The sequence below is a fragment of the Papilio xuthus genome, unplaced genomic scaffold (assembly GCF_000836235.2).
Source record: "Papilio xuthus unplaced genomic scaffold, Pxut_1.1 DF824655.1, whole genome shotgun sequence".
Taxonomy (NCBI): Eukaryota; Metazoa; Arthropoda; class Insecta; order Lepidoptera; family Papilionidae; genus Papilio; species Papilio xuthus.
The window spans coordinates 4,982,711-5,008,567 of record NW_013533994.1 but is presented as its reverse complement, the minus strand read 5'-3'; the positions used below and the strand labels follow the sequence as shown (position 1 = coordinate 5,008,567).

Sequence of the window (25,857 nt, the reverse complement as noted above, 5' to 3'; positions counted from 1 at the left end):
TTTACAACAAACCTCACGCCCGTAATGTTTAAGATTAGGCAGAGGCCACTAAATTCATCTTATCGCGGTACTGAACACCTCTCACACTTCTTCTACATTTAAACATCTATGTATGTACGCCTTAGTTTCTAGTGCTCTTAATGACAGTGCCCTTCTTGAGTATTCAATCTGGACGATTTAAGTTCATCTATGATGGCCCCGACCAACTCTGCCTCTTACTTTCCTTTTCTAATCTATAATTTTAATCATCTTTTATCATAGCAACAATCTCACTGACATAATCTGATTTACTGTTTTATTAAACAATTAGCTGTCGCCCGCGACTCTGTCCGCACGGAATAAAAAAATGTTAATAAGTAGACTACGTGTTCTTTCAGATTATGCTCTACATCTATGCCAAATTTCAGCAAGATCCCTTCGGCCGTTCTGGAGATACCTTCAAACAAATATCCATCTAAACATTCGCATTTATAATATTAGTTATTTCCTATTGTCGTCATGTATACACAATAGAGTACAAGGTTTATTAAGTCAGAGGTGTCGTACGAGGCAGTTAATTTTGCAAACGCTCTCCGAAGGGCATTAGCCTGAATGCAAACTAAACCGCAACAAACTGCAACAAATAATGCAACAGTAGCAGTAACTTCCGTACCGTATTCCACTAAAGTTTGAACTTAAGAAACGACTCTCGGGAATATTAAAGCGGAATTGAATGTGAATACATTTATAAGCGTATATTCGCTTGTTTAAAAGTATCTTTTACGATAGAGCTATGGAAGAAACAATTATTTGAAAAGTAATTTAAAGGACAATTTTTTTATGGCAAATGGTCTTGATAGATAGACAGACAGACGGCAAAAAATGATATAAGGGTTCCGTTGTTTTTCTTTCTAGGTACGGAACTCTAAAAATGACAATTTCCAACTTTATCAAATTCAAAGGGGGTGACAAAAGTCCCGGAAAACTTACTCTGCAAGGCCGTGCTCTGCTCGATGTCGGCACAGTGGCGCCCCCATAGAATAAGGGTTGGAATATAATTCTCATTAAAATAATTGCGAGTTGTTATCATTTGTCGCAGCTGAGTGATATTCCCGCGTCGCAGCCGCGGCCCGCATTACCTGAATTTAGTGATAAATTACCGGAGAACTCGCTGTGGTGAATATAGTGATATAAGATATTGTTTTACATCAAGAGTGATCTATACCTATTACATACATAAATGATATTGATGTTTCGAATACAATAAAACTTGTATATATTAGTACATGTTATTGGTGTGAAGTTGTGGAGAACTTACTATCAGATTTCGTCTATTCTTTGGTGATAATTGTAGACGCAGTCAAAGGGTTAAAACGTGACATTAACGCAATTCTACGTATAGAAAATTTCCCATAATGTTATCTTGTTACTTGTGACCCGTGTTCGTAATTTACTTTCTAAAGCTTTATAGGTTATGTACATAATGTTATCGTTTTTAGGGTTCCGTACCTCGAAAGAAAAAAAACGGACTTACCCCCTCTGTTGTCCGTCCGCCTATTCTTATGTCACGATCCTTCTTCTCAGGAATGAGTGGAACTATCAAGTTGGATTTATGACAGATACTCAGGTCTAATGTCCCTTAGAGCTGTGAAAAAAATCAAACTTCTAAACCAACCCAATCAAAAAACACTGTAGTTTATGCCGCAAACCGCAAATTATCGACACTCGCAAGAGAATCAAAACCTACAGGGTATTTCCCGTGAATCTTGAAACTTTGTACGACGTTTGATAGTAGAGATATAGGGATTGATGCGAAAACCGTAAAATTTACTTATATGTTTGTACGGAACACTCAGCGCTCGAATCGGTCTCGCACTTTCCCAGATTTTTTTTTAATAAATAGTATTGGTTTCATTCCGTTTAGATGGAGGAATATATGATAGAAATCAAACATAATATCACACAGTAATTGTTATATGTATGTTGCAGTGAACCACAGGTGATCCCAAATAAATTATGGTCTTATTATAAAATCAATTAATTTGAGTATTATTTCCGCGGCCAAATTTAATCAATACCGCAGATATAAAGTGCTTGAACCGCAAAATACCAAAATGGAGCACAAAATCCTTAAATTTAATTGTATTACGCCGTTGCCATGATCGAGCAATGTTGAATTTTTATCAAAATTTCGTTCCATATTTACATTGAAATAAAAATCCAGTAACGTTTTTTTATATAATATTAATCTAAATTGATTTTCTAATACGTATTGTTGACTACTAAGTTGACTTTAGTATTTTCCATTGTTCATTTGAACGCATACGCAAATACAGACTGTATAGTAGGTCTAGCACGAATGTTTGCGACAAGCGTATTCGTATTATCATCGTCAATTATGTCAAAATGAATGAGATTTTAGTGTACTTTACGACCGATAGGGGCGCTGCACAAATTTTAATACTAGACCCACTATCGTGGAACAATAAAAAAAATGATTCAACTGTCTTATGTGAAAAATAAATCTCTTTATCTAATGTATTGCGATAATTGCCATAATAAGAAGCAGGTGCCAAATGTTATGTAGACAAAATATTTCATGTCACACTTTGCTGGTCTAATCCTTACTGCTTGACTAATGGGACGGCTCATGATTAATGATGCCGGAAAGTACTGATGAGTTATTGTTCTGTCATTTCGTGGTACAAGGAGGTAAACCTTCATATTCAATGGACATTTAGTAAATACTAGCTGTCGGTCTCGACTCCGTCTGCGTGGAAAAGAAAAATTTAATTAGTAGCCTATGTGTTCTTCCAGGCTTTGTTTACATCTATAACACATTTTAACGAGATCCGTGGAAGAGTTATGGATGTACTTCCTAACAAACATCCATGTATTCATACATTTAAATGCGAATAGCGTTTACAAAACTAGTATTAGGAAGAAAATCCGAAAATGTGGCAGCGTATTGACCCAACACTAGCCTTACTAAAATATCGATGTTTTTGTCCCCACATCCTTTCTGATACTGGACTTTGTAAGGAAAGCACGTCATTCGCGCAAAAGGATTCTAACTAAAATTGTCTAAAACGAGTAAACTTATTGTTTTTTTTTGCAAATATCCGAAGATTTAGAAAGGAGGTAAAGTAAGTTAATGTGAATTCTAATCGAATCCGACAAACATACATCTTGATTAAAATAAATGTTTAATATAACATTATAATCCATTGGATAAGCAAATGGCTTCGATTCAAAACCGAAGGCAATTAAACGGATTAAAGCTTAGAAAACAAAAGAATTGCGATATCTTGAATAAACAGTTTTTAATCCAAGCGCTTCTGTGTCCCAGGTTTTTTTTAAAGGAAACGTTAACAAAATTATTTATACTACAACTAACACGTCTTGATACTTGCATATGTTGAGTCTGAATCTGATTCTCAATAAGTAAACAAGTCAATCCTCACTATTATCTTCTATTCTAGAAAATGTTTTATATTCAATTAGATTAATTCCAATTAACATATCATAGCAACAGATAGTAAGTTACATTGAGTGACTTTACCAAATGTTCCTTACCGCATTGTATTGAATAACCGCACCGTATCCTGACCACTAAATGTGTGGTCACGACGTATTCTAACAGTATACCGTAGACTTCCACTGCCGTGAGACTTGTATGAGTGAGATGTCAAAAATTAAAAGTCGCATGGCAGTGAAATGCTACGGTTTAAAATTCTGAAAGAGATTTATATCATTACTAGCGGTCGCCCGCGACTTCGTTCGCGTCAAATTAATAAAAATCATAATTAGTAGCCCATGTGTTTTCCTGACTATATTCTATATATGTATGTCGAATTTTAACGAGATCCGTTCAGCCGTTCTGGAGATACCTTCAAACCCATCTATCTGAACATTTGCATTTATAATATTAATAAGAAGTAATAAGTTAAATAAAAACCGCGTGTTTTTGTTTTTTTTTTACAATTATTCAAGTCACTTTTACATGTACTGTTTTATCTGGATAGGCGAGAAGGACCCGAGTTTCTCGCTTATAGAGAAACCTGTATAGACGAGAAAAATATCTTGATCCTTTTGACTCTCGATTACCCCGGTCGCATTGTATTACCTTTGATTTCTACGATTAAAATCGCCGTTCAAGGTCGCCGAATAGTAAATATTTTGTATGAGACGACAGTTGAAAGCCATAAGTAGTGTCTTCAAACATCGTCAACTTGCCTTTATCCCTACGGAGGGTCGGCACAGAATGTACTGCTCCTCCATGCGTCTCTTTCAGCCGTCATATCTTTCTCACAATCCATTTAAACTTTCTTTGGTAGCAGTATCTTTAAATATTAATGTGTAATATTGGCATTAGTTCTTGTTAAAATAATATAGCTGTTAATGAATATTTATATAACCCTCTTGATGTTTGCGGTAATCTTTCCTCTATCAATTACTCTCGTCCTCAAAGGCTGAGTTAACAACTAAGCAAACATCGTTAGCTAAGGTAGACAAATATTGGACGGGAAACACTTGGCTCTCGGAAACATTGTATAAATAATTATTATATTATTCACTTTGTTGCATCAACTTGTACAAATGTAGTCAAAAACCTTTCACCTCTGTACAATCATGATAAACAATACTCTCGTTAAGTTAGGAGTAATATTTTAGTATTCAATAAGTCCACATGACCTAGACCAAGTGTAATAAATTTTATTCGAAACAAGCTATTTATATGCTATCTCATGCCTGAGACTTCGTACGCGTGGTATTAAAAAAGTAATAAATAGCCTATGTGTTCTTCTAGACTAATTAACTTTTAACATCTGTGTAAATACATTAAGATCAATTGAACTGTTCTAGTACCTTGTAACAAACATTTATCCATCCAGACATCCAAACTTTCGCAATTATAATATTAGAGATCAGAGTACGAAGTGAGAATATAGTTTAGTTTTTAGTTGTTTTCAGAATTATTCATTAATTACGGAACACCCTGTATATATATACTCAAATAAACAAGAATAGCACTTACAAGTATTCCATTAGGAATTAAAATTAATCACGAAGTACGACAAGTCCGAAAATGGGCATTCGGCAGTGGCCGCGACATCTCAAGGGAAATGATTTATGACGTCACATCAAAACAAACTATTAGCTCACAGAAACTAGGCCAGATTGTTAAGTAACTAAATACCTAAAGGTATCCGAAAACCCTTTTATCATTAAATCTAATGAACAAATAAATCCATAAACTTATTGTTTATTCTTTTGCGTACTTTTTTTTATTAGTATTTAGAACTTAGTCTTATGTATAAAATTCTCGTGTCACAATTTTCGTTCCCATACTCCTCCGAAACGGCTTGACCGATGCTCATGAAATTTTGTGAGCTCACTCAATATGAGTTGGTCAGAGAATCGCTCAACATCTGTTTTTAATCCCACGCGGACGGAGTAGCGGAAGACAGTTAGTAATATTATAAATGCGAAAGTTTAGATGGATGTCTGATAGAAGGTATCTCCGGAACGTCTCAACGGATTTTGCTGAAATTTTGCATAAATGTAGAAATAGACTGGATGAACACATATACTATCTGCTTATTAAGTTTTTTTTTAATTCAGCACCGTCGGAGTTACAGGCGACAGCTAATTAAAAAAAATTAAATATAATTTGTCTATAATTTATTTATCGTGTTCATTATTAGAGTTCAGAAACATAAGTATTTGTAGTTAAAACTTCTAAATTAATTAATACAGATAAAAAATGGTATATAAGGATTTTTTAAAAAAGGAACGCCGTTAAATTTTAGGACAAAAAAGATTTATTTTTTATTTTTAAAACAGCATTTGAAAATTTTCACTTGAAGAATTTATTTGAAACGTATTTTTCTCACATTTACGCAATAAGTGTCATATTGATTTATAAGTTTGGGATTGGCTGGTGGCCTGGTGAGAATGCTTACCTTTGATAGATTTATATTTCCTCTTGCTTACTGCGCAATCAATTTATCTTCATCTTACACATCACTATGTTTATTATATCGTAGCTTATCGTTTATATATTACGTTTATGTTGAAAACATATATCGTGTTACGTAATATACGATACTGGATCATATTGCTGTGATAACTTAGTTATAAATGTAGATATAAAACTAAATAGAATATATATAATGGTAAATAATAAATTTCATGTCGATTTATACACAATAACAGTTGCTAAAAACTCCGATCGCGCGGAATTAAAAAAAGGGTCTTGACTGACGGACGGGCGGACAACAAAGTGATCCTATGAGGGTTCCGTTTTTTCCTATGAGGTACGGAACCCTAAATATCTAGTAACAAACATCATTTTTATTATGCACTAACTGCCACCCGCGACTCCGTCCGCGCGGAATTAAAGAAAAACTTAAAAAGTAGCATATGTATTCTTCCAAACTATGTTCTAGATCAGTGCCAAATTTTATCAAAATCTGTTATACCGTTCCGGAGATACCTTCAAACAAACATCCATCGTAACATTTGCATTTATAATATTAGTAAGAAGTAAGATTGTCACCTAATGATAGCGTTGGTTCCCAACAGTTAAAGAATATTTTAATCGACTCAATAATTTTGGAGCATATTCAATACAAATAAATAAACAAACAAATCTTTTCTCTCTAAAATAATACACATTATAGGATAAAATGTTTCAAAAAATGGTTTTCTACTCTCGAATTATACCAAAAATATTGTAATTTCTCTTATTCTTTATGCAAAAGTGATACTATAATATATTTATAAAATACTAGCTGTCGCCCGCGACTCCGTCCGCGTGGAAGTATAAAAAAACTAAATTAGTGTAGCCTATGTGTTCTTTTAGACTATGTTCTATACGTATGCCAAATTTAATGGAGATCCGTTCAGACGTTCTAGAGATATCTTCTAACACTCATCCATCCATCCACATCACATCCATCTAAACATTCGCATTTATAATATTAGTAAGTTAAATAAAAAGCAGCTCTTCAAGGCATAAATTCGAAAAATAAAAAATAATAATAAATTATAACCTATGTCCGTCCCTGGCTCTAAGCTACCTCCTCACTAATTTTCAGCCATATCGGTAAAGCAGTTCTTGAGTTATAAATAGTGTAACTAACACGATTTTCTTTTATATATATATATATATAGATTTTGGTATTGTAAACCAACGGTAACATAAGCTCCGTTCGTCCAATCAAAGTGCATTCGATCGGTATTAATTAAACTTTGTAGAGGTATAGACGAAGTTTCAATCCCTTTCACATTTGCTGATTACTCAACTATGAGACCTACTCGAACTTACTTTGAAGGATTTGCGTTAATAAAATTATAATAACTTAAAATAATAGACGAACACTTCAGAATAATTTTGACTCCACAACTAATAAATGTTTGATGATAAAATGCAAAGCTTATCCGTTGAAACAAAGACGACATATTATATTTAGTCCCGTTTTAAAATTAATGAACATAGAACTAGAACATAAGAAAGCTAAGTATAAACTAAAGCTAATTAAATTTTTTTGTAAATAAATTGTCATCTCTACAGTGACATTTTAAAAATCCTTCAAAGTAAATTTACTAACCATGGGTTTCCAAAACTAAAATCGCCTAAATATCTTTAATCGACGGAGGAGGAGATGCACATAAAGACCACATTTCCCTTCCCGGACAATTCACTTCCACTTCACATCTTTAACTTATAAGTAAAAGGGTGGGAATGGAAAAAGGACTAAAATTAAGCACCTGGTACCACACTCATCAGACAAAACGTGGATTTTCTTCTATTTGACGTCTGTCTGTGTGGTCGTATTGCACTGGGAGAACCGGCCAATTCGTACGAAGATATAAGCGGGCTCTACCATTGTTAAAATTCTTTATCGAATTTTAGTTATTGGAATAGTATTAAATAGTCTACGTCATATCACTGTATGGCATTAATATTTGTTGTACACTATCAACTACGCTATGTTAAATTGTATTACGCCGCACCAGTGATGTTAGTTTAACATGCCTAACGATGTTTGTCAACTTGTTTGTCTTCGGTGTGAGACATGCAAGATTAATTGATAAAGTAAGGGATATTACGAACAAGTTTAAACTCACCGACTCAACTTTAACTTTGTTTTGAAGTTTGTAATAACATTAATGTTTGCTCCTACGTATTTCAAACTTGACTAGTTACAGATACACATTGAATTTTATATGCACTTTTTATTTTATTTTTGTCTATGTTATCTTATGTCTTCTTCTAATTGGTTAAAATTCCTACTAACTATACTAATATGACCCTTTAAAATAAGTTCGTCTGTTTGGATAGAAGTCTTAATGTATTAGAGATATATTAAAATCTATACATACATACAAAAACTCGTAAATAACTTTAAACTTGTCCATCAAAGTAAAAATCTTCTAAAAATTATTTAATAACCTTATCTTACTAATATTATAAATGCGAATGTTTAGATGGATGGATGGATATTCGTTTGAAGGTATCTCCAGAATGCCTGGGTGGGATGGGTCTTGCTTAGTATAGATGTAGCACATGCCTGGAAGAACACATAGACTACTAATAAAGTTTTTGTTATTCCCGCGCGAACGGAGTCGCGGGCGACAATTGACTATAGTACAAAGAGGAGCATGAGTAATTTTCTTCACTATAATTGTTCCTAGGGTAAATAATTAAGGTGCGATATAACAGTAGGTTAGTGGGTTAACCGAACTTATTGTGGGTAAGTTAGAAATTTAATTAACACGTTGGATCGCGTTCTAAGCGATGACAAGGTCGAGAGGGATAATTATATGAATAGAGGTAATATTCTCATTGTGAGTTCATCCCGACTGTTTGTGGTTGGTTCTTTTGTGTTTACAAAATACAACATCTTATGTAGACGATTATATTCAAAGAATACACACAACGATGTTGGGTAAAGTTTATTATTTTTGCAACTCCAATATTATTTTAACAGTTAATAAATTCAACATACAGGTAAAAGTCTAAGAAGTGATAGCTCTTAAAGAAAGTACGTAGAGGTTTTTTATAGGTAATTTCATGATCTACAATACTGTCTCGGCATTTTTTTTGTAAAACTTACCATTTTGTTGAAAAATGCGTAATTAAATAAACGCGGGCACTCTACCATATTAAAGTTTTGTGACAACTATCTTAGGATGTCAAAATACAAGAATATAAAAGTTTATTGCCGAGTATCAAATATTGCAAGATTAACTTAATAATTTTTAATCGCTTCTAAAGTCGACAATTAAAGGAAAATAACCTTTTAAATTATCCGACGTTCCTACGGTTAAGGAAAACATCGTGATGCAACCTGCACATATCTGAGAAGAAATTCAAAGATATGTGTGAAGTCAACCAACCTGCACTTGGCCAGCGTGGTTGACTATGGCCTAATCACCATTAACTTAGGGTAGGCTCCGAGCCCCTCGGTGGGGACATATAGTGAGCTGATGATGATTGAACCTTTAAATCAGTTACTTGCCAAGATTTAAACACTCGATTAAATCATAAAAAATTCAATTTCTCCCAAAACGATAAAGCGTTACAAAATATATCCGTAAAGGTATCGTGTAAATGCTGTCCAATATATATTTTTGTTTCCAAATTGAATTTCATATTAAGGTACAATTTAGCCGACGGAAGCATATCAAAGCAGAGCTACAAATTATTTATGAATATGGATATCTCCGATATGTAACAGATTTACGTCCGTCCGCGTTCACATAAATGAAAAGGGTTTGAAATAGGAAAGTAATATAAATAAAATTGCAAACGGAAGCACTTCCTTTTTATTTAATAAATTGCTCGCAATTTTTTCTGCAAAATATGTTGTTTTATCTTTATCTTTACGTATTTATTTCGCGTTATTAAAACAAAGAATCAATGCATATATGAGTAACTATACGAGACGTTTTATTAAGTGTTTTGTGTACTGAATTTTAATCGTTTTCGTACTCTGAGTTTGATAGTTTATAGTACTAAAGATAGATTCATGTTACTCAATGTATATTGCTTGCATTAATTCTAAAACTTAGTCAAACTCACTAAGATCGAATAACCTATACATAAATTTTAAGCACGTACTATCTTCTTGAGTTGCGTCATCAGCATCTTAATAACTAGGATACTAGTATTCTAGAGAAAACAGATAGATCTTTCTAATATTATAAATGCGAATGTTTGGATCGATGGATGTTTGTTTGAATGTATCTCCAGATCGGCTGCATGGATCTTGCTGAAATTCGACATAGATGTAGAAGATAGTCTGGAGAATACATAGGCTATTAATTAATATTTTATAATATTATTTTTAATTTTGTGCGGACGGAGTCGCGGGCGAGAGCTAGTATAAAAACATATTTAGCGTTAGTTTTAGCTTCTTCAGTTTTTTAAAATTTTAAGACCAGCACAGTATTTAAAGTTTGTCTTTAATAAAATAATATATATTATGTCTATTTGTATATATAAACTAGTAGAGTAGAGATATATAATTTTTGAATTTTTGGAACATATACTTTTGTTTTAGACTCTACATACCAAATTTCTATACGATATTATTTGTAAGTTAGTAACTTTGCAATCATTATTATTGTAGTCTTTATCGCTAAGTATTATTATAAAAGTTATATAATTGTTTTGAAACTATAAACTAAGTGGAACGCTCCAGAACTTAAACAAAGTGTTACTTAAAACTTTAACATTGGTAGAGGCTGTACTGTCTACTGTCTAAGTTTTATAATATAAGCGAGTATTAGTTTATAAGCTTTAAATTACATAGTATTTATATTTGTTTGTTTTCTTACACTCAGAGACGGCAATTAGTTTCTGAGACTTAACTCTGTATAAAATATATCGTAATCCCTTTCATTATCTTTGTCAAATCAGATATAACAATATATTTTGAACGGGGATTTTAGTGTCAGAAATCTGCTGTAAGTGTTCTAATACTCTAGCATTCTGAAACTCCTACGACTAAATCTGTTCTTACTTAGTGATAGAACCAATCTAGCCAGGGACTGTGAGTATGGCATTGAGTCTTCGTTTCTTAATATGTAAAAAATGCTTTCAATTTAGCAGAATCATTTCTTTAGTGTTATGTTTTTATAATGCGTAATAATACACTCAAAGACTTCTCTGTTCCAATATACTATAAATCACGATCAAGTATTACAGTTATATTTAAGAGATTAAGTTTAGCGATGCGTAAGTAATGTTACGTTAAATTCTAATATAATCTGAGCCACGTCTCTTACAAGAATTATTACGTGGCACGTGACATGCATGAGAATCAGAAGATTAACTCAAGATCTCGCCCAGATGACATCTTGCGTCGCTTCGTCGTAACTTTGAACTACATACAGTTTTAGTATTAAAGAGAAAGCGAACCTAGATGAGATAAACTTCACAACTTCACCAATAAGTTAACACTAGGTTAACACGCCAGGATTTGCTTGTTCCACTTCTTTATTTTACTGCTTATTCTCATTTTACATTAATGATACTTATCACAAATTATCTCAGCATAATTTAAAAACAAATTTTTTAAGAAAAAAAGAAAAATGTCTTCGTAAAAAAAACATTCGCAAACAAAAATAACATACTGAAACAAAATGCACTAAAAAGTAACAAAATAATGTCATGAATACCCCAGAAAGCAATTTTCCGTCTTGAAATATGTCTTTAATTTACATTTATTGTTATTTTGGAGTCGGTTTCGGTCTAGTTCTACCTTAAACTTAAACAGGTCTAAGACATCAGACCGACACTCTTCGCGCAGAATTAAGAAATGAAATTAATTTGTAACATATGTCGTCTTCCAGACTGTGGTCTTGTGAGTTCAGTGAGATTACCGTACGGGAGATACACCATCCAAACATTCGTATTTATAATCTTAGTAAGATGACCATATTATGTTGCGAAGAGTAGCAAAGAGATCTATTTTACAAAGTAAACTATTACAAAAACATTAATAATACGAAAGTTATTAATTAGTATAATTTAATATCATCTTTAAAACGGACACTTAAAAAGTTTACAGCTTTATGGAAAGCATAAATCTAAAAACTTACAACTTGAATTGCTTAATTATGCCTCAGCATGCCATTAAGTCTGTCTTATGACTGAACTACGCGAGGAATCTCAGAAATTTGCATAGGAAAATTTTAATTTCGCTCAACGTACCTCGTCGTACATGTGTTGACGTGAATACGAGTATTTATATGTATTCTTCATACATGCTTATTTTAGTGAATTCAGAGTTCCATGAACTTTGTTGAGTGGTATTTAAAATGTTTTCGATTTCAAATTACTTCATCATTATTATTTTAATCATCATCAGCTCACTATACGTCCCCACCGAGAGGCTCAGAGTCTAACCTAAGTTAAGGGTGATTAGGCCATAGTCAACCACGCTGGCCAATTGTGGGTTGGTTGACTTCACACATAGCTTTGAATTTCTTCTCAGATATTTTATCACGATGTTTTCCTTCACCGCAAGAACGTCGGATAAATGTACATATGTAAATCGGAAATCGAAGAACACATTGGTACATGACGGGATTCGAACCCAGGACCTGCAGATTGCAAGTCAAGTACTTGACTCCTGAGCCACCGACGCTCTTATTATGTTAATAACTAACAAGAATAGAGAACTAAATAGAACATAAGATAACCAATAAAACATGAAAGATGTAAAGTAAACAAAAAGGTAATAAGGGTACATACGAGTATGTACGAGTAGATATACAGTCTTATGTAATCCTTTACCTAAAGAGACTGATAGATTAACGTCGTGTTCGTATTCGTTATCTCATGGATAAAATGTATAAGTTAATAGTAAAAATATATAAATAAATTATCATAAGATTTCGTAGCATTAAAATACATATATTTTCAAATAGATAAAACCAAAATCTTACTATCTTACTTACTTCTTACGATAAATGCAATTATTTGGATGGATGAATGGATATTAGATGGTATCGGTTGCATGGATCTCGCTGAAATTTGGCTTACATGTAGAACATAGTCTAGAAGAACACATAGGCTAATAATTAATTTATTTTTTCGCGCGGACGGAGTTGCGGTGACAGCTAGTACTGCTGTAAATTTAGGGTTCCGTACCTCGAATGAAAAAAACGGAACCCTTATAGAATCACTTTGTTGTCCGTTCGTCTGTCTGTCAAGACCCTTTTTCTCAAAAACGCGTAAAGTTATCAAGCTGGTATTTATTTGAAATTTAACTGCAGTCTACCACTGTTAAATAAAATTAAAATAATATTTTTGAATAATTAATGGAACTTAGTTACTTATGAAATATTCCAACAAAAGACACCTTCAATTAAATTAAAATGACATTGTTATTTGATTATTAAAAGAGCGTAATTCTTGAAATTCTCTCTTTGCTGTTAGAGAACATAGATTTTCCGAGTAATGGTTATGAATAATTAAAATTACAAGAAAACTCTCATAAATAATTTAAAAAGTGTTAAATTAAATTTTAGATACACAAAAATGTTTAAAAGTCCAAATTGACAGTTGGTACGAGTTAGAAAATATATTTTAGTAATATGCTTACGATCGGATTTTAGTAACAAAGTAAAACATATTTCTGTGTTCGACCTTTTTTTTTGTTGTGTTAATTTTTATTTCAATTTTGTTTTTTTTTTGTGTTTTTCATTGTGTTACGAGTGTTATAATGACTTTGTATGGTTTAAATGTCTTATTATTACTATTTTTATTGATTTATGTTCCAGTGGTATTTAAAGATTTAAAAAACGCGAACAACAAATGTATTTGAAGGTTGGACACATTTGCATCGCTTACGCGCGTGCTTAGCACTGTATTGTATGGCTTCACAAAAGCGGAATTTGCATTTTATTTCATGAACAATGGAACATTTTCACGATTCGTTTCTTTCTAGAAATTTAAAGTAAGTAGATATCTCTTTTTAAAAGTTTGCAAACATTTCGCTTCCGCTGGCTGCGCGACTTTTATCCCAGGCCGGATTATTGTTTCCTGAACCGCTTTCGAGCGCGACTGTATTATTTTGAATATTATTCAAGTCCCACATTTTGTACTATTAAATAGACGAACTACGATATTACTTTCATTGAGATATTATTAAAATGAAAACTAAATTTTTATTGAAATAGTTTCTTTAAGATTGAAAGCGATTAAATCTACTTTGATAAGTATTTAAATCGTGTTTACAATTTTCAATTTTTCTTTTTAATTAAAAGTATTTTTTTTAAAGAACATCCTCTTTATCAAGTACGTTTTTGTATGAATATCCTCATGTCTTCGTTCGTCGACACTAAACTGGTTAATTGTCTACACTTGGATATGTATTTTTGTTTACTTTTAAGATTTATTTAACTCTATTTATATTTATTTTACTAGACAAACTGATACATAACGTTTATTCAATTTTGTATATTTATAAGCAGCAGAAATGTTACAGAATAACTTACATAATAAAAATATTTATTCAAGAAACAAAATCTCTGTATGCGCCATTAACTTACGTCTACTTTGGAATTATACGTATAAGTAAAGAATTCGTAGAAAGCTGAAATCTTTAATAATTTATTTATACGAGAAAACATTGCTTCACTTTTTCACGTGACCTCTTTTTTAGGAAAGATGTTTGCGAACCGGAGACATTGTTAAGACTAGTCTGAAAAAGTGACCGACATTTTTGCCGACTATATTAGCAAAGAATAAACATATTTATAAAAATAACCGCATACTTTCTTACTCTTAATGATATGTCTAATCATACATACAGACAGGCTGATCGACGTTTTAAATTCATACAATCGTTATTCAGATTCATACAACCGTTTTAAATGTACAGTCAGCTACATAAATACGTAATATTTACAAAACTTTAGAAACTTGTATAGGCCGTCGGTTTCAAAAACACTTAAGCAAGTATTCGTCAAAGTATGTAGCATGTAGGTGGGAAGCATAAGGACTGATGCGTGCATATATATTTTTAAAACCTGAAGCGTATACAAGTTTTGAAGCTATTTTGTAAATGTACACATATTTTTGCAGCTGACTGTACCTAGAATCTTTGTAAAATGAAAAAAAAAATTAAATTAATATTCGCGATTCCGACAGTCATTATGTTATTATATAATGTTTTAAAATGATTCGTTGGCTAATCTTTGTTAATGATTCTATTGTTATTTTTATTTATATCATAAACTAGCTGTCGCCCGCGACTCCGTCCGTGTTGATATATAAAAAACTTGATTAGTGTAGCCTATGTGTTCTTTCAGTCTATGTTCTATACGTATGCCAAATTTAATTGAGATCCGTTCAGCCGTTCTAGAGATATCTTCAAACACCCATCTACAACACTTCCATCTAAACCTCTTCTGTAATAAAAAAAAACATTCGCATTTATTATATTACTAAGTTAAATAAAAAGCAGATCTTCAAGGCATAAATTCGAAAAAAATGAATAAATAGTATCCCATGTCCGTCTCCTGGCTCTAAGCTACCTCCTCACCAATTTTCTTCAATATAGGTAAAGCCGTTCTTGAGTTATAAATAGTGTAACTAACATATTTTATGTATATATAGATAGATTTCGATTTAATGTTGTATAAAAATGTATTTTATTGCTATAACTTACTTCAAATAAAAAGCGTAAAAATCCCATTTCCCTAACCGATCTATAAATTACAAAACCTGCTGTATTCGAACTTCAAAGGAAAAAACCTCGATATGACCGCGAGGTGCGAACGTGTGAGAGATAAAAAGAAATGGTAAGTTAAGAAAATATTTACTGGAGGCTTCATTTCCTTTTTGAAGCTTTGCCTGTATTAAAATGTGGAATTCCTATATTTCTTGTTACTGGATTTTGAACTGTTTTATTAGTGTTGATACAATGAATAAGTGATATTTAGGAATTGTGTTTTAAACGAGAACAAAAATTGATGTGGTTTTTTAATCTCACTTCTTACTACATTATAACATTTATAATTGTTCGGATTAATGGATGTTTCTTAGAAAGAAATTTAGCAAAGATGTGATATAACACATTGGCTATTAAGTATCTTTTTAATTGCGCGCGAACTGAGCCGACGGCAACAGCTGATTTATCTATAAGTTTTTTTTTATAACAACAAAGTTATCATCATCATCATCAGCCTATACTCGTCCACTGCTGGACATACGCCTCTCCCATGGCACGTAATGTTATGTTTTGAACTTTACTTTTAATTACTTCTAACAATCATCGACGGAAAAGACCAAATAGTTTGTTATGACAGTGTACATTTGGAATGATACTTTTCCTACTAAAACATTTGAAAGCGTAATGCTTTTAAATTTTATAATATGATGTAAATTATTGAAAAAATATCAATTGGCGATAAATAATGTGAATATAGAAAGCAAACTTAACTAAGAATACGTTTATCTTTTGTATAAGACAAAACAAATAGCTAAGCTGTTCAAAGACATGTGAAACACTGTGGAAACTTGATAACTGGAGGCAATGTGTAGAAATAAACTGTTCTACAAAACCTTACAAAAGGTAAGCCGGCGATATCAAGCAGAATATAAATGTTGTTTTGCTGGTCATAAAATAATCTTAAGGTCTATAATAATTTGTTTACCTTGTGTGAAAGTTATTAGGCCGAAAACTACGGAAGGTTAAAATGATAGTTGCCAGAGAGGATTGAGATGTTTATTCGGCGAGCGTTCAACGAGTACAGACAAGTTAAAGAGGTTACATTCAAATTGGGAAGCATAATTAAAAATCTTAGGTTGTGTAGGGTACTTCCCTACTTGATCAAAAAACATTGCTCGAGTATAATTCCAGGCGCTCAGCGCATCGGCGAATTTGCGCCAACATGCCCCCGGGCGTTGAAGGCTCGTCCTTCAACAAAACTAGTTGTCGTCATGAGGCAGCGGGCAGATCTTGCTGAATGCGCGGCGCACGACACCTGTCGCAGTCCGCACGTCGGCCACGCGGGATACTCCGTCCGCTCCGGGATGGACTGCCACGACTCGACCCAGCCGCCATTTGAGCGGCGGCAGGTTGTCTTCCTTCAGAATGACCAGAACACCTTCCTGCAATGGGTTGAGATTAGAGCGCCATTTCGTCCTCAACTGAAGTTCAGAGATATACTCCTTGCTCCATCTGCGCCAGAAGTGTTGGCGGAGCTGCTCCAGGTGTTGATATCGGCTCAGTCTTCCAGTGGCATGGTGCTCGTAGCAGTCAGCCGGCAGCGCAGTGAGAGGGCGGCCGATGAGGAAATGTCCCGGCGTCAACGGCAGCAGGTCGCTAGGATCTGCTGAGAGTGGCGTAAGCGGACGAGAGTTGAGAACTGCTTCGATTTGGACCAACACAGTGTTTAATTCCTCGTATGTGAGGTTACAATTACCAAGAATTCTTTTAAGATGGAACTTTACAGATTTAACGCCTGCTTCCCATAGACCACCGAAGTGAGGGGCGTGAGGAGGTAAAAAGTGAAAATTAATGCAGTCAGGAGCGAGGTCACCAGGTAGAGAATTGAGACTGCCTTTAATAAAACGACCGATTTCAGTATACGCACCTACGAATGAGGTCCCGTTATCGGAATAAATGTGTTTAGGTTTGCCGCGACGTGACATAAAACGACGAAGAGCCGACATAAAATTATTACTAGTCAAATCACCTACTAACTCAATGTGCATGGCTTTAGTTGCGAAACACACGAAAACAATAATATAAACTTTGACAAGTTTGTAGCCGCGACCTTGACGACTGGCTGACATGATAGGTCCGGCGTAGTCGACTCCGACGGTCTCGAAGGGATAACCACTCGCTGTCACACGTCGCTGCGGCAAGTTACCCATTATAGGATTCACTACCTTTCCTTTAAATCGACAACATAAATGACAATTACGAAAAGTTCGTTTAGCTAAATTTAAACCACCGATTGGCCAGTAAGTTTCTCTCAATGAACTGAATAATAAACGAGGGCCAGCATGTAAAAGTTTTACATGCATATATTCAAATATTAATTTTGTTAAACGATGAGTGGACTGTAATAAAATAGGATGCTTCTTTTCATAAGAAAACAATGAATTATCTAATCGACCGCCGACCCGCATTACATTGTTATTGTCTAAAAATGGACAAAATTTTAAAAGTTGATTCTTTGCGGGCAAGCGCTTATTTTGCAATAAAATATTATATTCATGAAATGACTCGACTTGTGATAATTTTATCAAAACATTTAAGGAATTTTGAAGTTCATCATTATTCAAAAAATGTGTTGATGGACGCTGTTTTTTGCAAATATTAATGAATCTTAAAACATAAGCCATAGTGCGCTGTAATCTTATAAATTTAGAAAAACGTTCGAAATTAATTAAAGCCATATTCGAGTTATTAATAATTAAAGTGATTTCAGTGCGCGTTTCAGGTAATCGCTCATTTGGCGTTACATTCTTTGGATAAAAAGAAATATTATTTCTTAAAAACTGAGGGCCTGACCACAATATATCGAGATTGTTAATTTTATCAATGGTGACGCCGCGCGAGACGTAATCTGCTGGGTTTAAGTCAGTAGGGACATGACGCCAAGCGTGCGAACTGGTCTTATCTACTATCTCGGCTACACGGTTGCGCACAAGTGGTTGCAGTTTACTTGGCAACATTTTTAACCAGCCTAAGACGATAGTGGAGTCTGTCCAAAAGGTTACCGATCTTACTTGCACTCGCAGAGAACTCAACACCTTTTTGTACAGGCGCCCTCCAACGAGCGCAGCGCACAGCTCGAGTCTCGGGATCGTGGTGGGCTTTATAGGCGCCACGCGACTTTTAGCTGAAAGCAACCGCACCAAAACAGCATTATAACTCGTGCTGCGAACGTAAAAACATGCACCGTAGGCTGCTTGCGATGCGTCACAAAAATTATGCAAGTCAATTGAGTCGTAACGATTGCAAAGTATAAGACGAGGAACTTGTAAAGAACTTAGTAAGGGCAAGCTGTCTGCTATTATTTGCCATGATTTAATAATTTCAATAGGCAGTGGGTCGTCCCACGAAAGCCTAAGAAGCCATAATCTTTGCTTTAACATTTTAATGGAAATAATGCAGGGAGCTGAGAAACCTAGCGGATAAAATAAACTTTCGGACATGAATTTAATATAATTATTTCTAAACTCGGGTTGCCCTTTGAATTTTCTCTCAAGAGAAAGTAAACAATGTTTGGCGCGCTGCAGCGAGCCGCCTAATACATCAGGTGACTGTGTCAGCGGCAACCTGACACAGAACCGACCGTCTGACTGACGAGATGTATTTTTAATGAAATGTTCTTCGCACATTTTCTCTTCTTTGGATAAAGATGAAGACTGAGGGCTGACCTCCTCGAGGTGCCAAAACCGCGTTAATAGGGTTTGAATGTCATCACTGGAATCATTGCACGAAGAAACATAATTATTTGATTTTACCGACACGAAATTGGACTTAAAGTCAGAAGTCGAGCGTGCTTGGCCACTATTATACAAAGGACCTGAAACTAGCCACCCTAGACTAGATTCAAATAGCACGGGCTTCCCGGCTCCTAAACTAATTTTACGTAGCCCTAATAGATCCCAAAACACATCCGCACCAATAATTAAATCCACCGAAGATGGAGTGTGGAAGTTGGGATCCGCTAAAGAAAGGTTGCTAGGTAAATTTAAGTCTTTAAAAACTATTTGCTGACTGGGCACATCGTCAGTAATATTCGGCAAAACAAAACAGAAAATCTTTGTCGAAAAGTTTTCATTTAAAGATTTAATGGGTAAACAACACATTTCGCCTATATGCGATTTTGAATTATTTATACCCAATAGTGACTCGTTTACGTTAACTGTAGGTAAATTTAACGATTGTTTCAATCGTTCACTAATAAGGCATGAAGTGCTGCCGCTATCGAGAACTGCGCGGGCGATGCGCTCACCGCCGCGGTTGTCGACAATTTTTATAAGGGAAGTGGCTAAGAGTACCTGTGTTCTGTTGGGTAAATAGGTAGGAAGTTGGGCAGACAACGTGACATTACCGGAGGGCTCGTCACTGCATAGTGTCGGGGTTGCGGAAGAATGTGCGAAGCGGTCCTCAGTGTTAGAACATACATTAGCTGTTGACTTATACTTCAGATCTGGAATGTGAATTAAAACATTATGTCGCTTTTTGCATATTTTGCAACCGTTAGATCTGCAATTGTTTGCATAGTGACCAGATCGCAAACAATTAAAACAAACTTTTAATTTGGGCAAAAGTTCCAAACGCTGTTCGCATGTAAGTTCTAAAAACTTAGCGCAATTAAATAATTTGTGTTCGCATTTACAATTAGGACATAGCTGTAACGAAGTCTTCTCATGACCTTGAATTTTTGGACTTTGTGCAATCGACACCATACTCTTAATATTACTTGTCCTTTTTTGTGTAGGTTGAGAACAGCGAGATAACTCTAAAGTTTCTAACAAGTCTGCACGGTTTCGTAAAAATGTTAGAAATAATTTAAATGAAATAGCAGTATCACAGTCCAACCTACCTTTGTACTCCTCCCACTCACGATACGTTTTCGAATCTAATTTATGACTAATTATGTATATTAATAACGTATCCCAATAACTTACAGGTTCTCCTAACGATTCTAAAGATCTAATATTTTTATTTATCGTATCAATTGTATGCTTTAAAATAAATGTCGACTCTTTAGAAATTGTCTCAATGTTAAATATAGCAGCAACATGATTTTGTATCAATAGCCTTTTGTTATCAAACCGGTCGCATAACAAATTCCAAGCAATTAAGTAATTACCGGCTGAAAATTCAATAGATTGAATAACAATAGCGGCCGTCCCTTCGAGCGACGCACGGAGATAATGAAACTTATTTATATTGTCTATACTATCGTTCGAGTGTATTAAACTAGAAAAGTGTCTCTAAACTCAAGCCAATTATCATATGAGCCACTAAATTTAGGTAGTTGTATAGTAGGCAGCTTTACGATATTATTGTTGCGTTGTGAACTACTGCAACTTAGTGCGCACTCACTAGTGACGTGTTCAATATTTTCATGACGCACTATTAAATCTTGCGCCTTTGCGACAATTTTAAAATATATCGACTCGAAATCGGTTCGTTCGCTAATTTGCGTGTCAATATCGTCGGCTAAACACTCTAAACGTAGTTGGACCTCATCGTAATTGGTGTATAAAATATCAATTTTACTTACACGTGTCTTCAATTCGCTAACCTGGGACGAAGTTAAAGGCTCCTTTAAATCGCTGATGTAATTACTAAATACAGTTAAGCGACCTTTATAACTTGCTCGCTTTTTAATTAATTCCCTTTCCTCGGCCATGGTATATGGAAAACGGCAAAAATCTGAAAAATTACAAAAATAATCTTAAAGTAAACTAAACAACACAGCACTAATGTACGAAATATTAATACACTTCCATTAAACACTGTGCGGTGTTGAGTATGTTCGTCCGTTTCTTTGTTCTCAAGATGTCCTTCACACGACCTCTGGACGAACTGATGTCTTCTTCAAGATCTTCGTTAAATCCGTAGAAATCGACAAAATCCGCAGAAATAATTTACTTCACTGGTTGTTAAACAATATAATCCGGCTCGAAGGACCATGTGAAAGTTATTAGGCCGAAAACTACGGAAGGTTAAAATGATATTTGCCAGAGAGGAATGAGATGTTTATTCGGCGAGCGTTCAACGAGTACAGACAGGTTAAAGAGGTAACATTCAAATTGGGAAGCATAATTAAAAATCTTAGGTTGTGTAGGGTACTTCCCTACTTGATCAAAAAACATTGCTCGAGTAAAATTCCAGGCGCTCAGCGCATCGGCGAATTGGCGCCAACACTTGTATTAACCAGTCTATGTCTAGTTAAGTAATTTTGAATGCTCAGTATTTTTAAGTCATAATTCTTAAGTAAACTAATTGCTGTACTCAGAGATACTGTTACTAAGGGGTTCGTTTTAATATTTATAACTTATCTTGTTCATCTTCAGGTATCCTTTAAAGTTTTATAAGCCATTTGGTTCATGTAAGATATTAGTTTGAACAACTGTTAATAACATAACATTTTCGTAACTGTTGCGTAGGGTAACATAGCTTTATAGCATTTTGAGACTATGAGGTTGAAAAAAAATGTTTTTCGTTAAAAGACGTGGCCAAGAATTCCCGGAGTAATATAAAAAAATTACTTTTATGTTTGTGTTAATTAAAATTAAATGAATAAGTTCTGATAAAATTATGTAATGTATATTCATCTTTAAACAAATATTGTCGTGTTATGCATTTTTTAACACTTTAACAATTGAAAAAACTTCGTGATTGTCATAATTGTTGCAATTGACAGAAGATTCCGAAATAGCGTGCCATGTAAATTTGGTCACCCTACGCAAGCTTGCACCAGTAATTGGCGCTTGCTTCCTATTTACACAGCGCTTCAACAAACGCCTGCACACGTGCTGCGTCCGCCGCCCGCCGCCTGTACATTTCCCTCTGATGCAACAACACATTCCTACAGGAAAAGAGGCCACTTAAGACATGGAATTTATAAATCGTTACAAAAATCGTATAAACTAAATATCGTAAATCTTTATTCAAGTCACTAGAGATTCTGTCGAGTGTTACTCCTTAAAAAAAAATTGATTACATTGTCTTACTTTGACTAGAAATCGCCACCATTAAGCTAGGTTTAGCTCGGTGTTATATATTTAGTGCGGTGATAGGAACAAGGGCCGCGTCTGAAATAAGCTCACGAATCCACGCCGCGTTGTCTGACGGTCGCCTCCGCCGTTGTCGCCGTCATGCGGTCTGTCGCGCCCCGATGTAATTAATTGCTCCCGTCCCTCCCGCGCACCTTCCGCATTGTACTGCCCGATAATATTCTATGATTATTCGCAATGTTCATTAAACATCGAAGCTTTAAAATCATTTAAGGTTAATAAGGATAGAGAAATCGTAAGCATTGTAAAATATAAAGATAATGGACCGTAATTATATGCTTTGGGAAAATCTAAATTAATTACATTTTACCGAAGTATTGAAAATTAAATCATCTTTATTTACTTTAGCGGTATTTTACGGTAACAAGTACACTATATAAGTGATTAAGCATTCGTGACCGGAAGTGATGGTGTGCACAAATAACCGGATGTTATTATTGACTTAACACAAGTTATCGTGAAGAAGCTTAAAATAACTTTAACATGGCGATTCTAAACGGTTTCATGTGACTTCATCATGGAACACAATTTTGTCGTCAAACTAATATTATCTTACCATATATTTTATCACAAATAGAAAGCGTCTTTTATAGCTCAAGTTACCAACTTAAGTTTTCTAAGTTGATGAATTTAAGTTAATCTAGTAAGTAGTGTTTCGACCACATTGTCACTTATTATGAAGTGATGTCGTAGAGAAAACTTTATTTATTATTGAATTACTTAACTCTATATTAATTATTAAGTGACTAATTAACTAGAAGAAGAAAATAGAGAAGGTCGTAGAGAAGTAAATTTCACTATAATAAAGCATAAAATTCCCGTTTACGCAAGAATTATATGTTGAACTTTTAGCTTGTTCAGTGATAGTAATCCAATAGCTGTGAATGTTTACGCCTTATCACAGCTGGGGCAAGGGGCCAGGGGTCAACATTGCCCAATGTCCTCGGCGGACTGACACGAGTCAATTTGCGGGAACACGATTGGGGCGGGATAACGTCATTGAAGCAACCAATATTGCGCTGTCCTTAAGATAAATTCCTGGGGTTGTGATAAAGGGCCGTGCCTGAAATTACGTTTTAAGATAAAATTTAGATTCTAATGTTTAAACTGTGAATCTCTATCAATTTATTCGACTTATAAACACTACATTTCCTTACATTAAGCAGAAAAACTTGTGTAAAGTAGTCTCAAAAAGTCTCCCTCTCACTGGAGATGTATCGAGTAGTCACAATGAAACACTGGTTATATCTTGGTGCGAGTCAACTTTTTTTAAATGCGATCGGCTTGCCGATTTACAACTTGACTATAGTAACTGAAAGAGAACGAAACTAAAGCGATGTTTAAGGTAAATTTGGTATTACTTTTGTGTAATATTATAACTTCGCTTGAACAAAAAACTTAAGTTATAGTAAACAATTTCACATTTCTCTCACTCCTTAAACCTTGTCCTTAATTTCGGAGAGAACAATATAAATTGTAACCATAGTAGAAATTGAGATTAAAATATTGTCAATGTTACTACGACGTAATCTAATCCGTGGACTGTCATGGCCGGCGCCCACGCGGACTCTAACCGGACGGGACAGTGGGCCCTTTGCAATTGCGAAGACCTTGCGACTCCTATTTCACGACCTAATTTTGTTGAATGCCCCTATTTAAGACCATGAACAGTGATTGTGCGTGAGTGATTCGGACATTTGCGTTTATAATAAAGTAAGAACAAAAGTTGTTACAAGATAACGTTTTTATAGTGTAGTTATAGTAACGTATATAATGTCCGAATAAGTTTGAGGACAAAATATGCATTAGTTATTTGCCGCATTTTGCATTTTCAAAGGTAAAGAATTGTTTAAAATTATCTTGTACAACGTATTCTGTGTTTTTACTATGAAAATGCCTCTTTGTTGTTTATATTATACTTCTCAAAATTATTAAATTCCATCACTTTAAAACAGTACTTTTTTTTTATTCAATCGTCATAAAACGCTAAAATAGTTACATCGTTCTAGTTTGTCGCGACCTAATTCAGTCGACATGTTGTGTGTATTTCATCTACACTCGAACATCAATTTGCGTAATTCGTTTTCCAGGGGTGCTCAACTTCTATTCATATAAAAAAAACTATATAACAAGTAGATCCAGTAAGATAAATAATAGCGAAATTATTTTGTATGCTTGTAACTTATTCATATTAGATATATAGAGCTCATTTTGATCTTTTAAAAAAGATCAAACGCGTTTCATATCCATTAAAATATTGTTTGTAGTTGCGACCTGCGTCCGGTAAACCCTGTCGTGACACATAATGGTCCGCTTTGTGAGGCCTTAGGTTAATTGAGCGAGTTACGCAAAAAGATAAAAATATTCGTCCGTGATTGCTCGAGTGGATAATTGAATTGAATGTTTATTTCTACTCTAAACGTTGCGAAGATTTAATATAGAGATAAGCCGCTATGGGCTACGTGCGTGACGTGTTACATGTTACTGCGTGTAAGCAGCTCACGTACATTTATTTGTATTGTTTTTCAGGCTAATGGCCGCTATATATATTTTTTATAAGCTTCTCTCCCAGTGCGTTGTTTACTTTTTTTTCTGAGATTCATATTTTCATACTTCTGGTGGTTTAATATCTTAGAGGAAATCTTACTTCAAATTAAAATTGTGTCATTGCTTGCGTTGTCATAGTAACGAGAACAACCGGTAATTAAAAGCTTGTAGTGCAATATAAAATAGTTGACAGTGAAGCTGTGTTGTGCAGCTGATCCGTGGACAAACACGAGCCGCGATATCTGATTACATTCCACAGATTCGGGACCGGCGTACAACTGCGCAATGATTGTACAAGAGTTGCATTTTTGTAGTTTATAAACAAACTGTAAAAATACAGAGTTGTAGTGGGATTAGACGAATGCCAAGTTAGTAATGTTTTTACCTGGAAGTTGATAATTTCTTAATGAAGATGAAATAAGCAATAGTCAACTACACAAACAATAGAAAATGTACATTCGATAAAAAGAAAACAATGACTTCGATCTCTAATGTAATTAAGTATTAAACGGTATCGTTATTTACGT

At 34.3% G+C, this 25,857-nt stretch overlaps 1 protein-coding gene across 1 annotated transcript; it reads right to left on the bottom strand.

Moving 5' to 3' along the window:
• Positions 1 to 16,689: 16,689 nt before the first annotated feature.
• Positions 16,690 to 17,887, bottom strand: LOC106127464 (uncharacterized). Its single transcript, XM_013325541.1, has one exon. The coding sequence runs from the start codon at positions 17,885 to 17,887 to the stop codon at positions 16,937 to 16,939; it is 951 nt and encodes a 316-aa protein (XP_013180995.1). The 3' UTR covers positions 16,690 to 16,936.
• Positions 17,888 to 25,857: the final 7,970 nt, after the last annotated feature.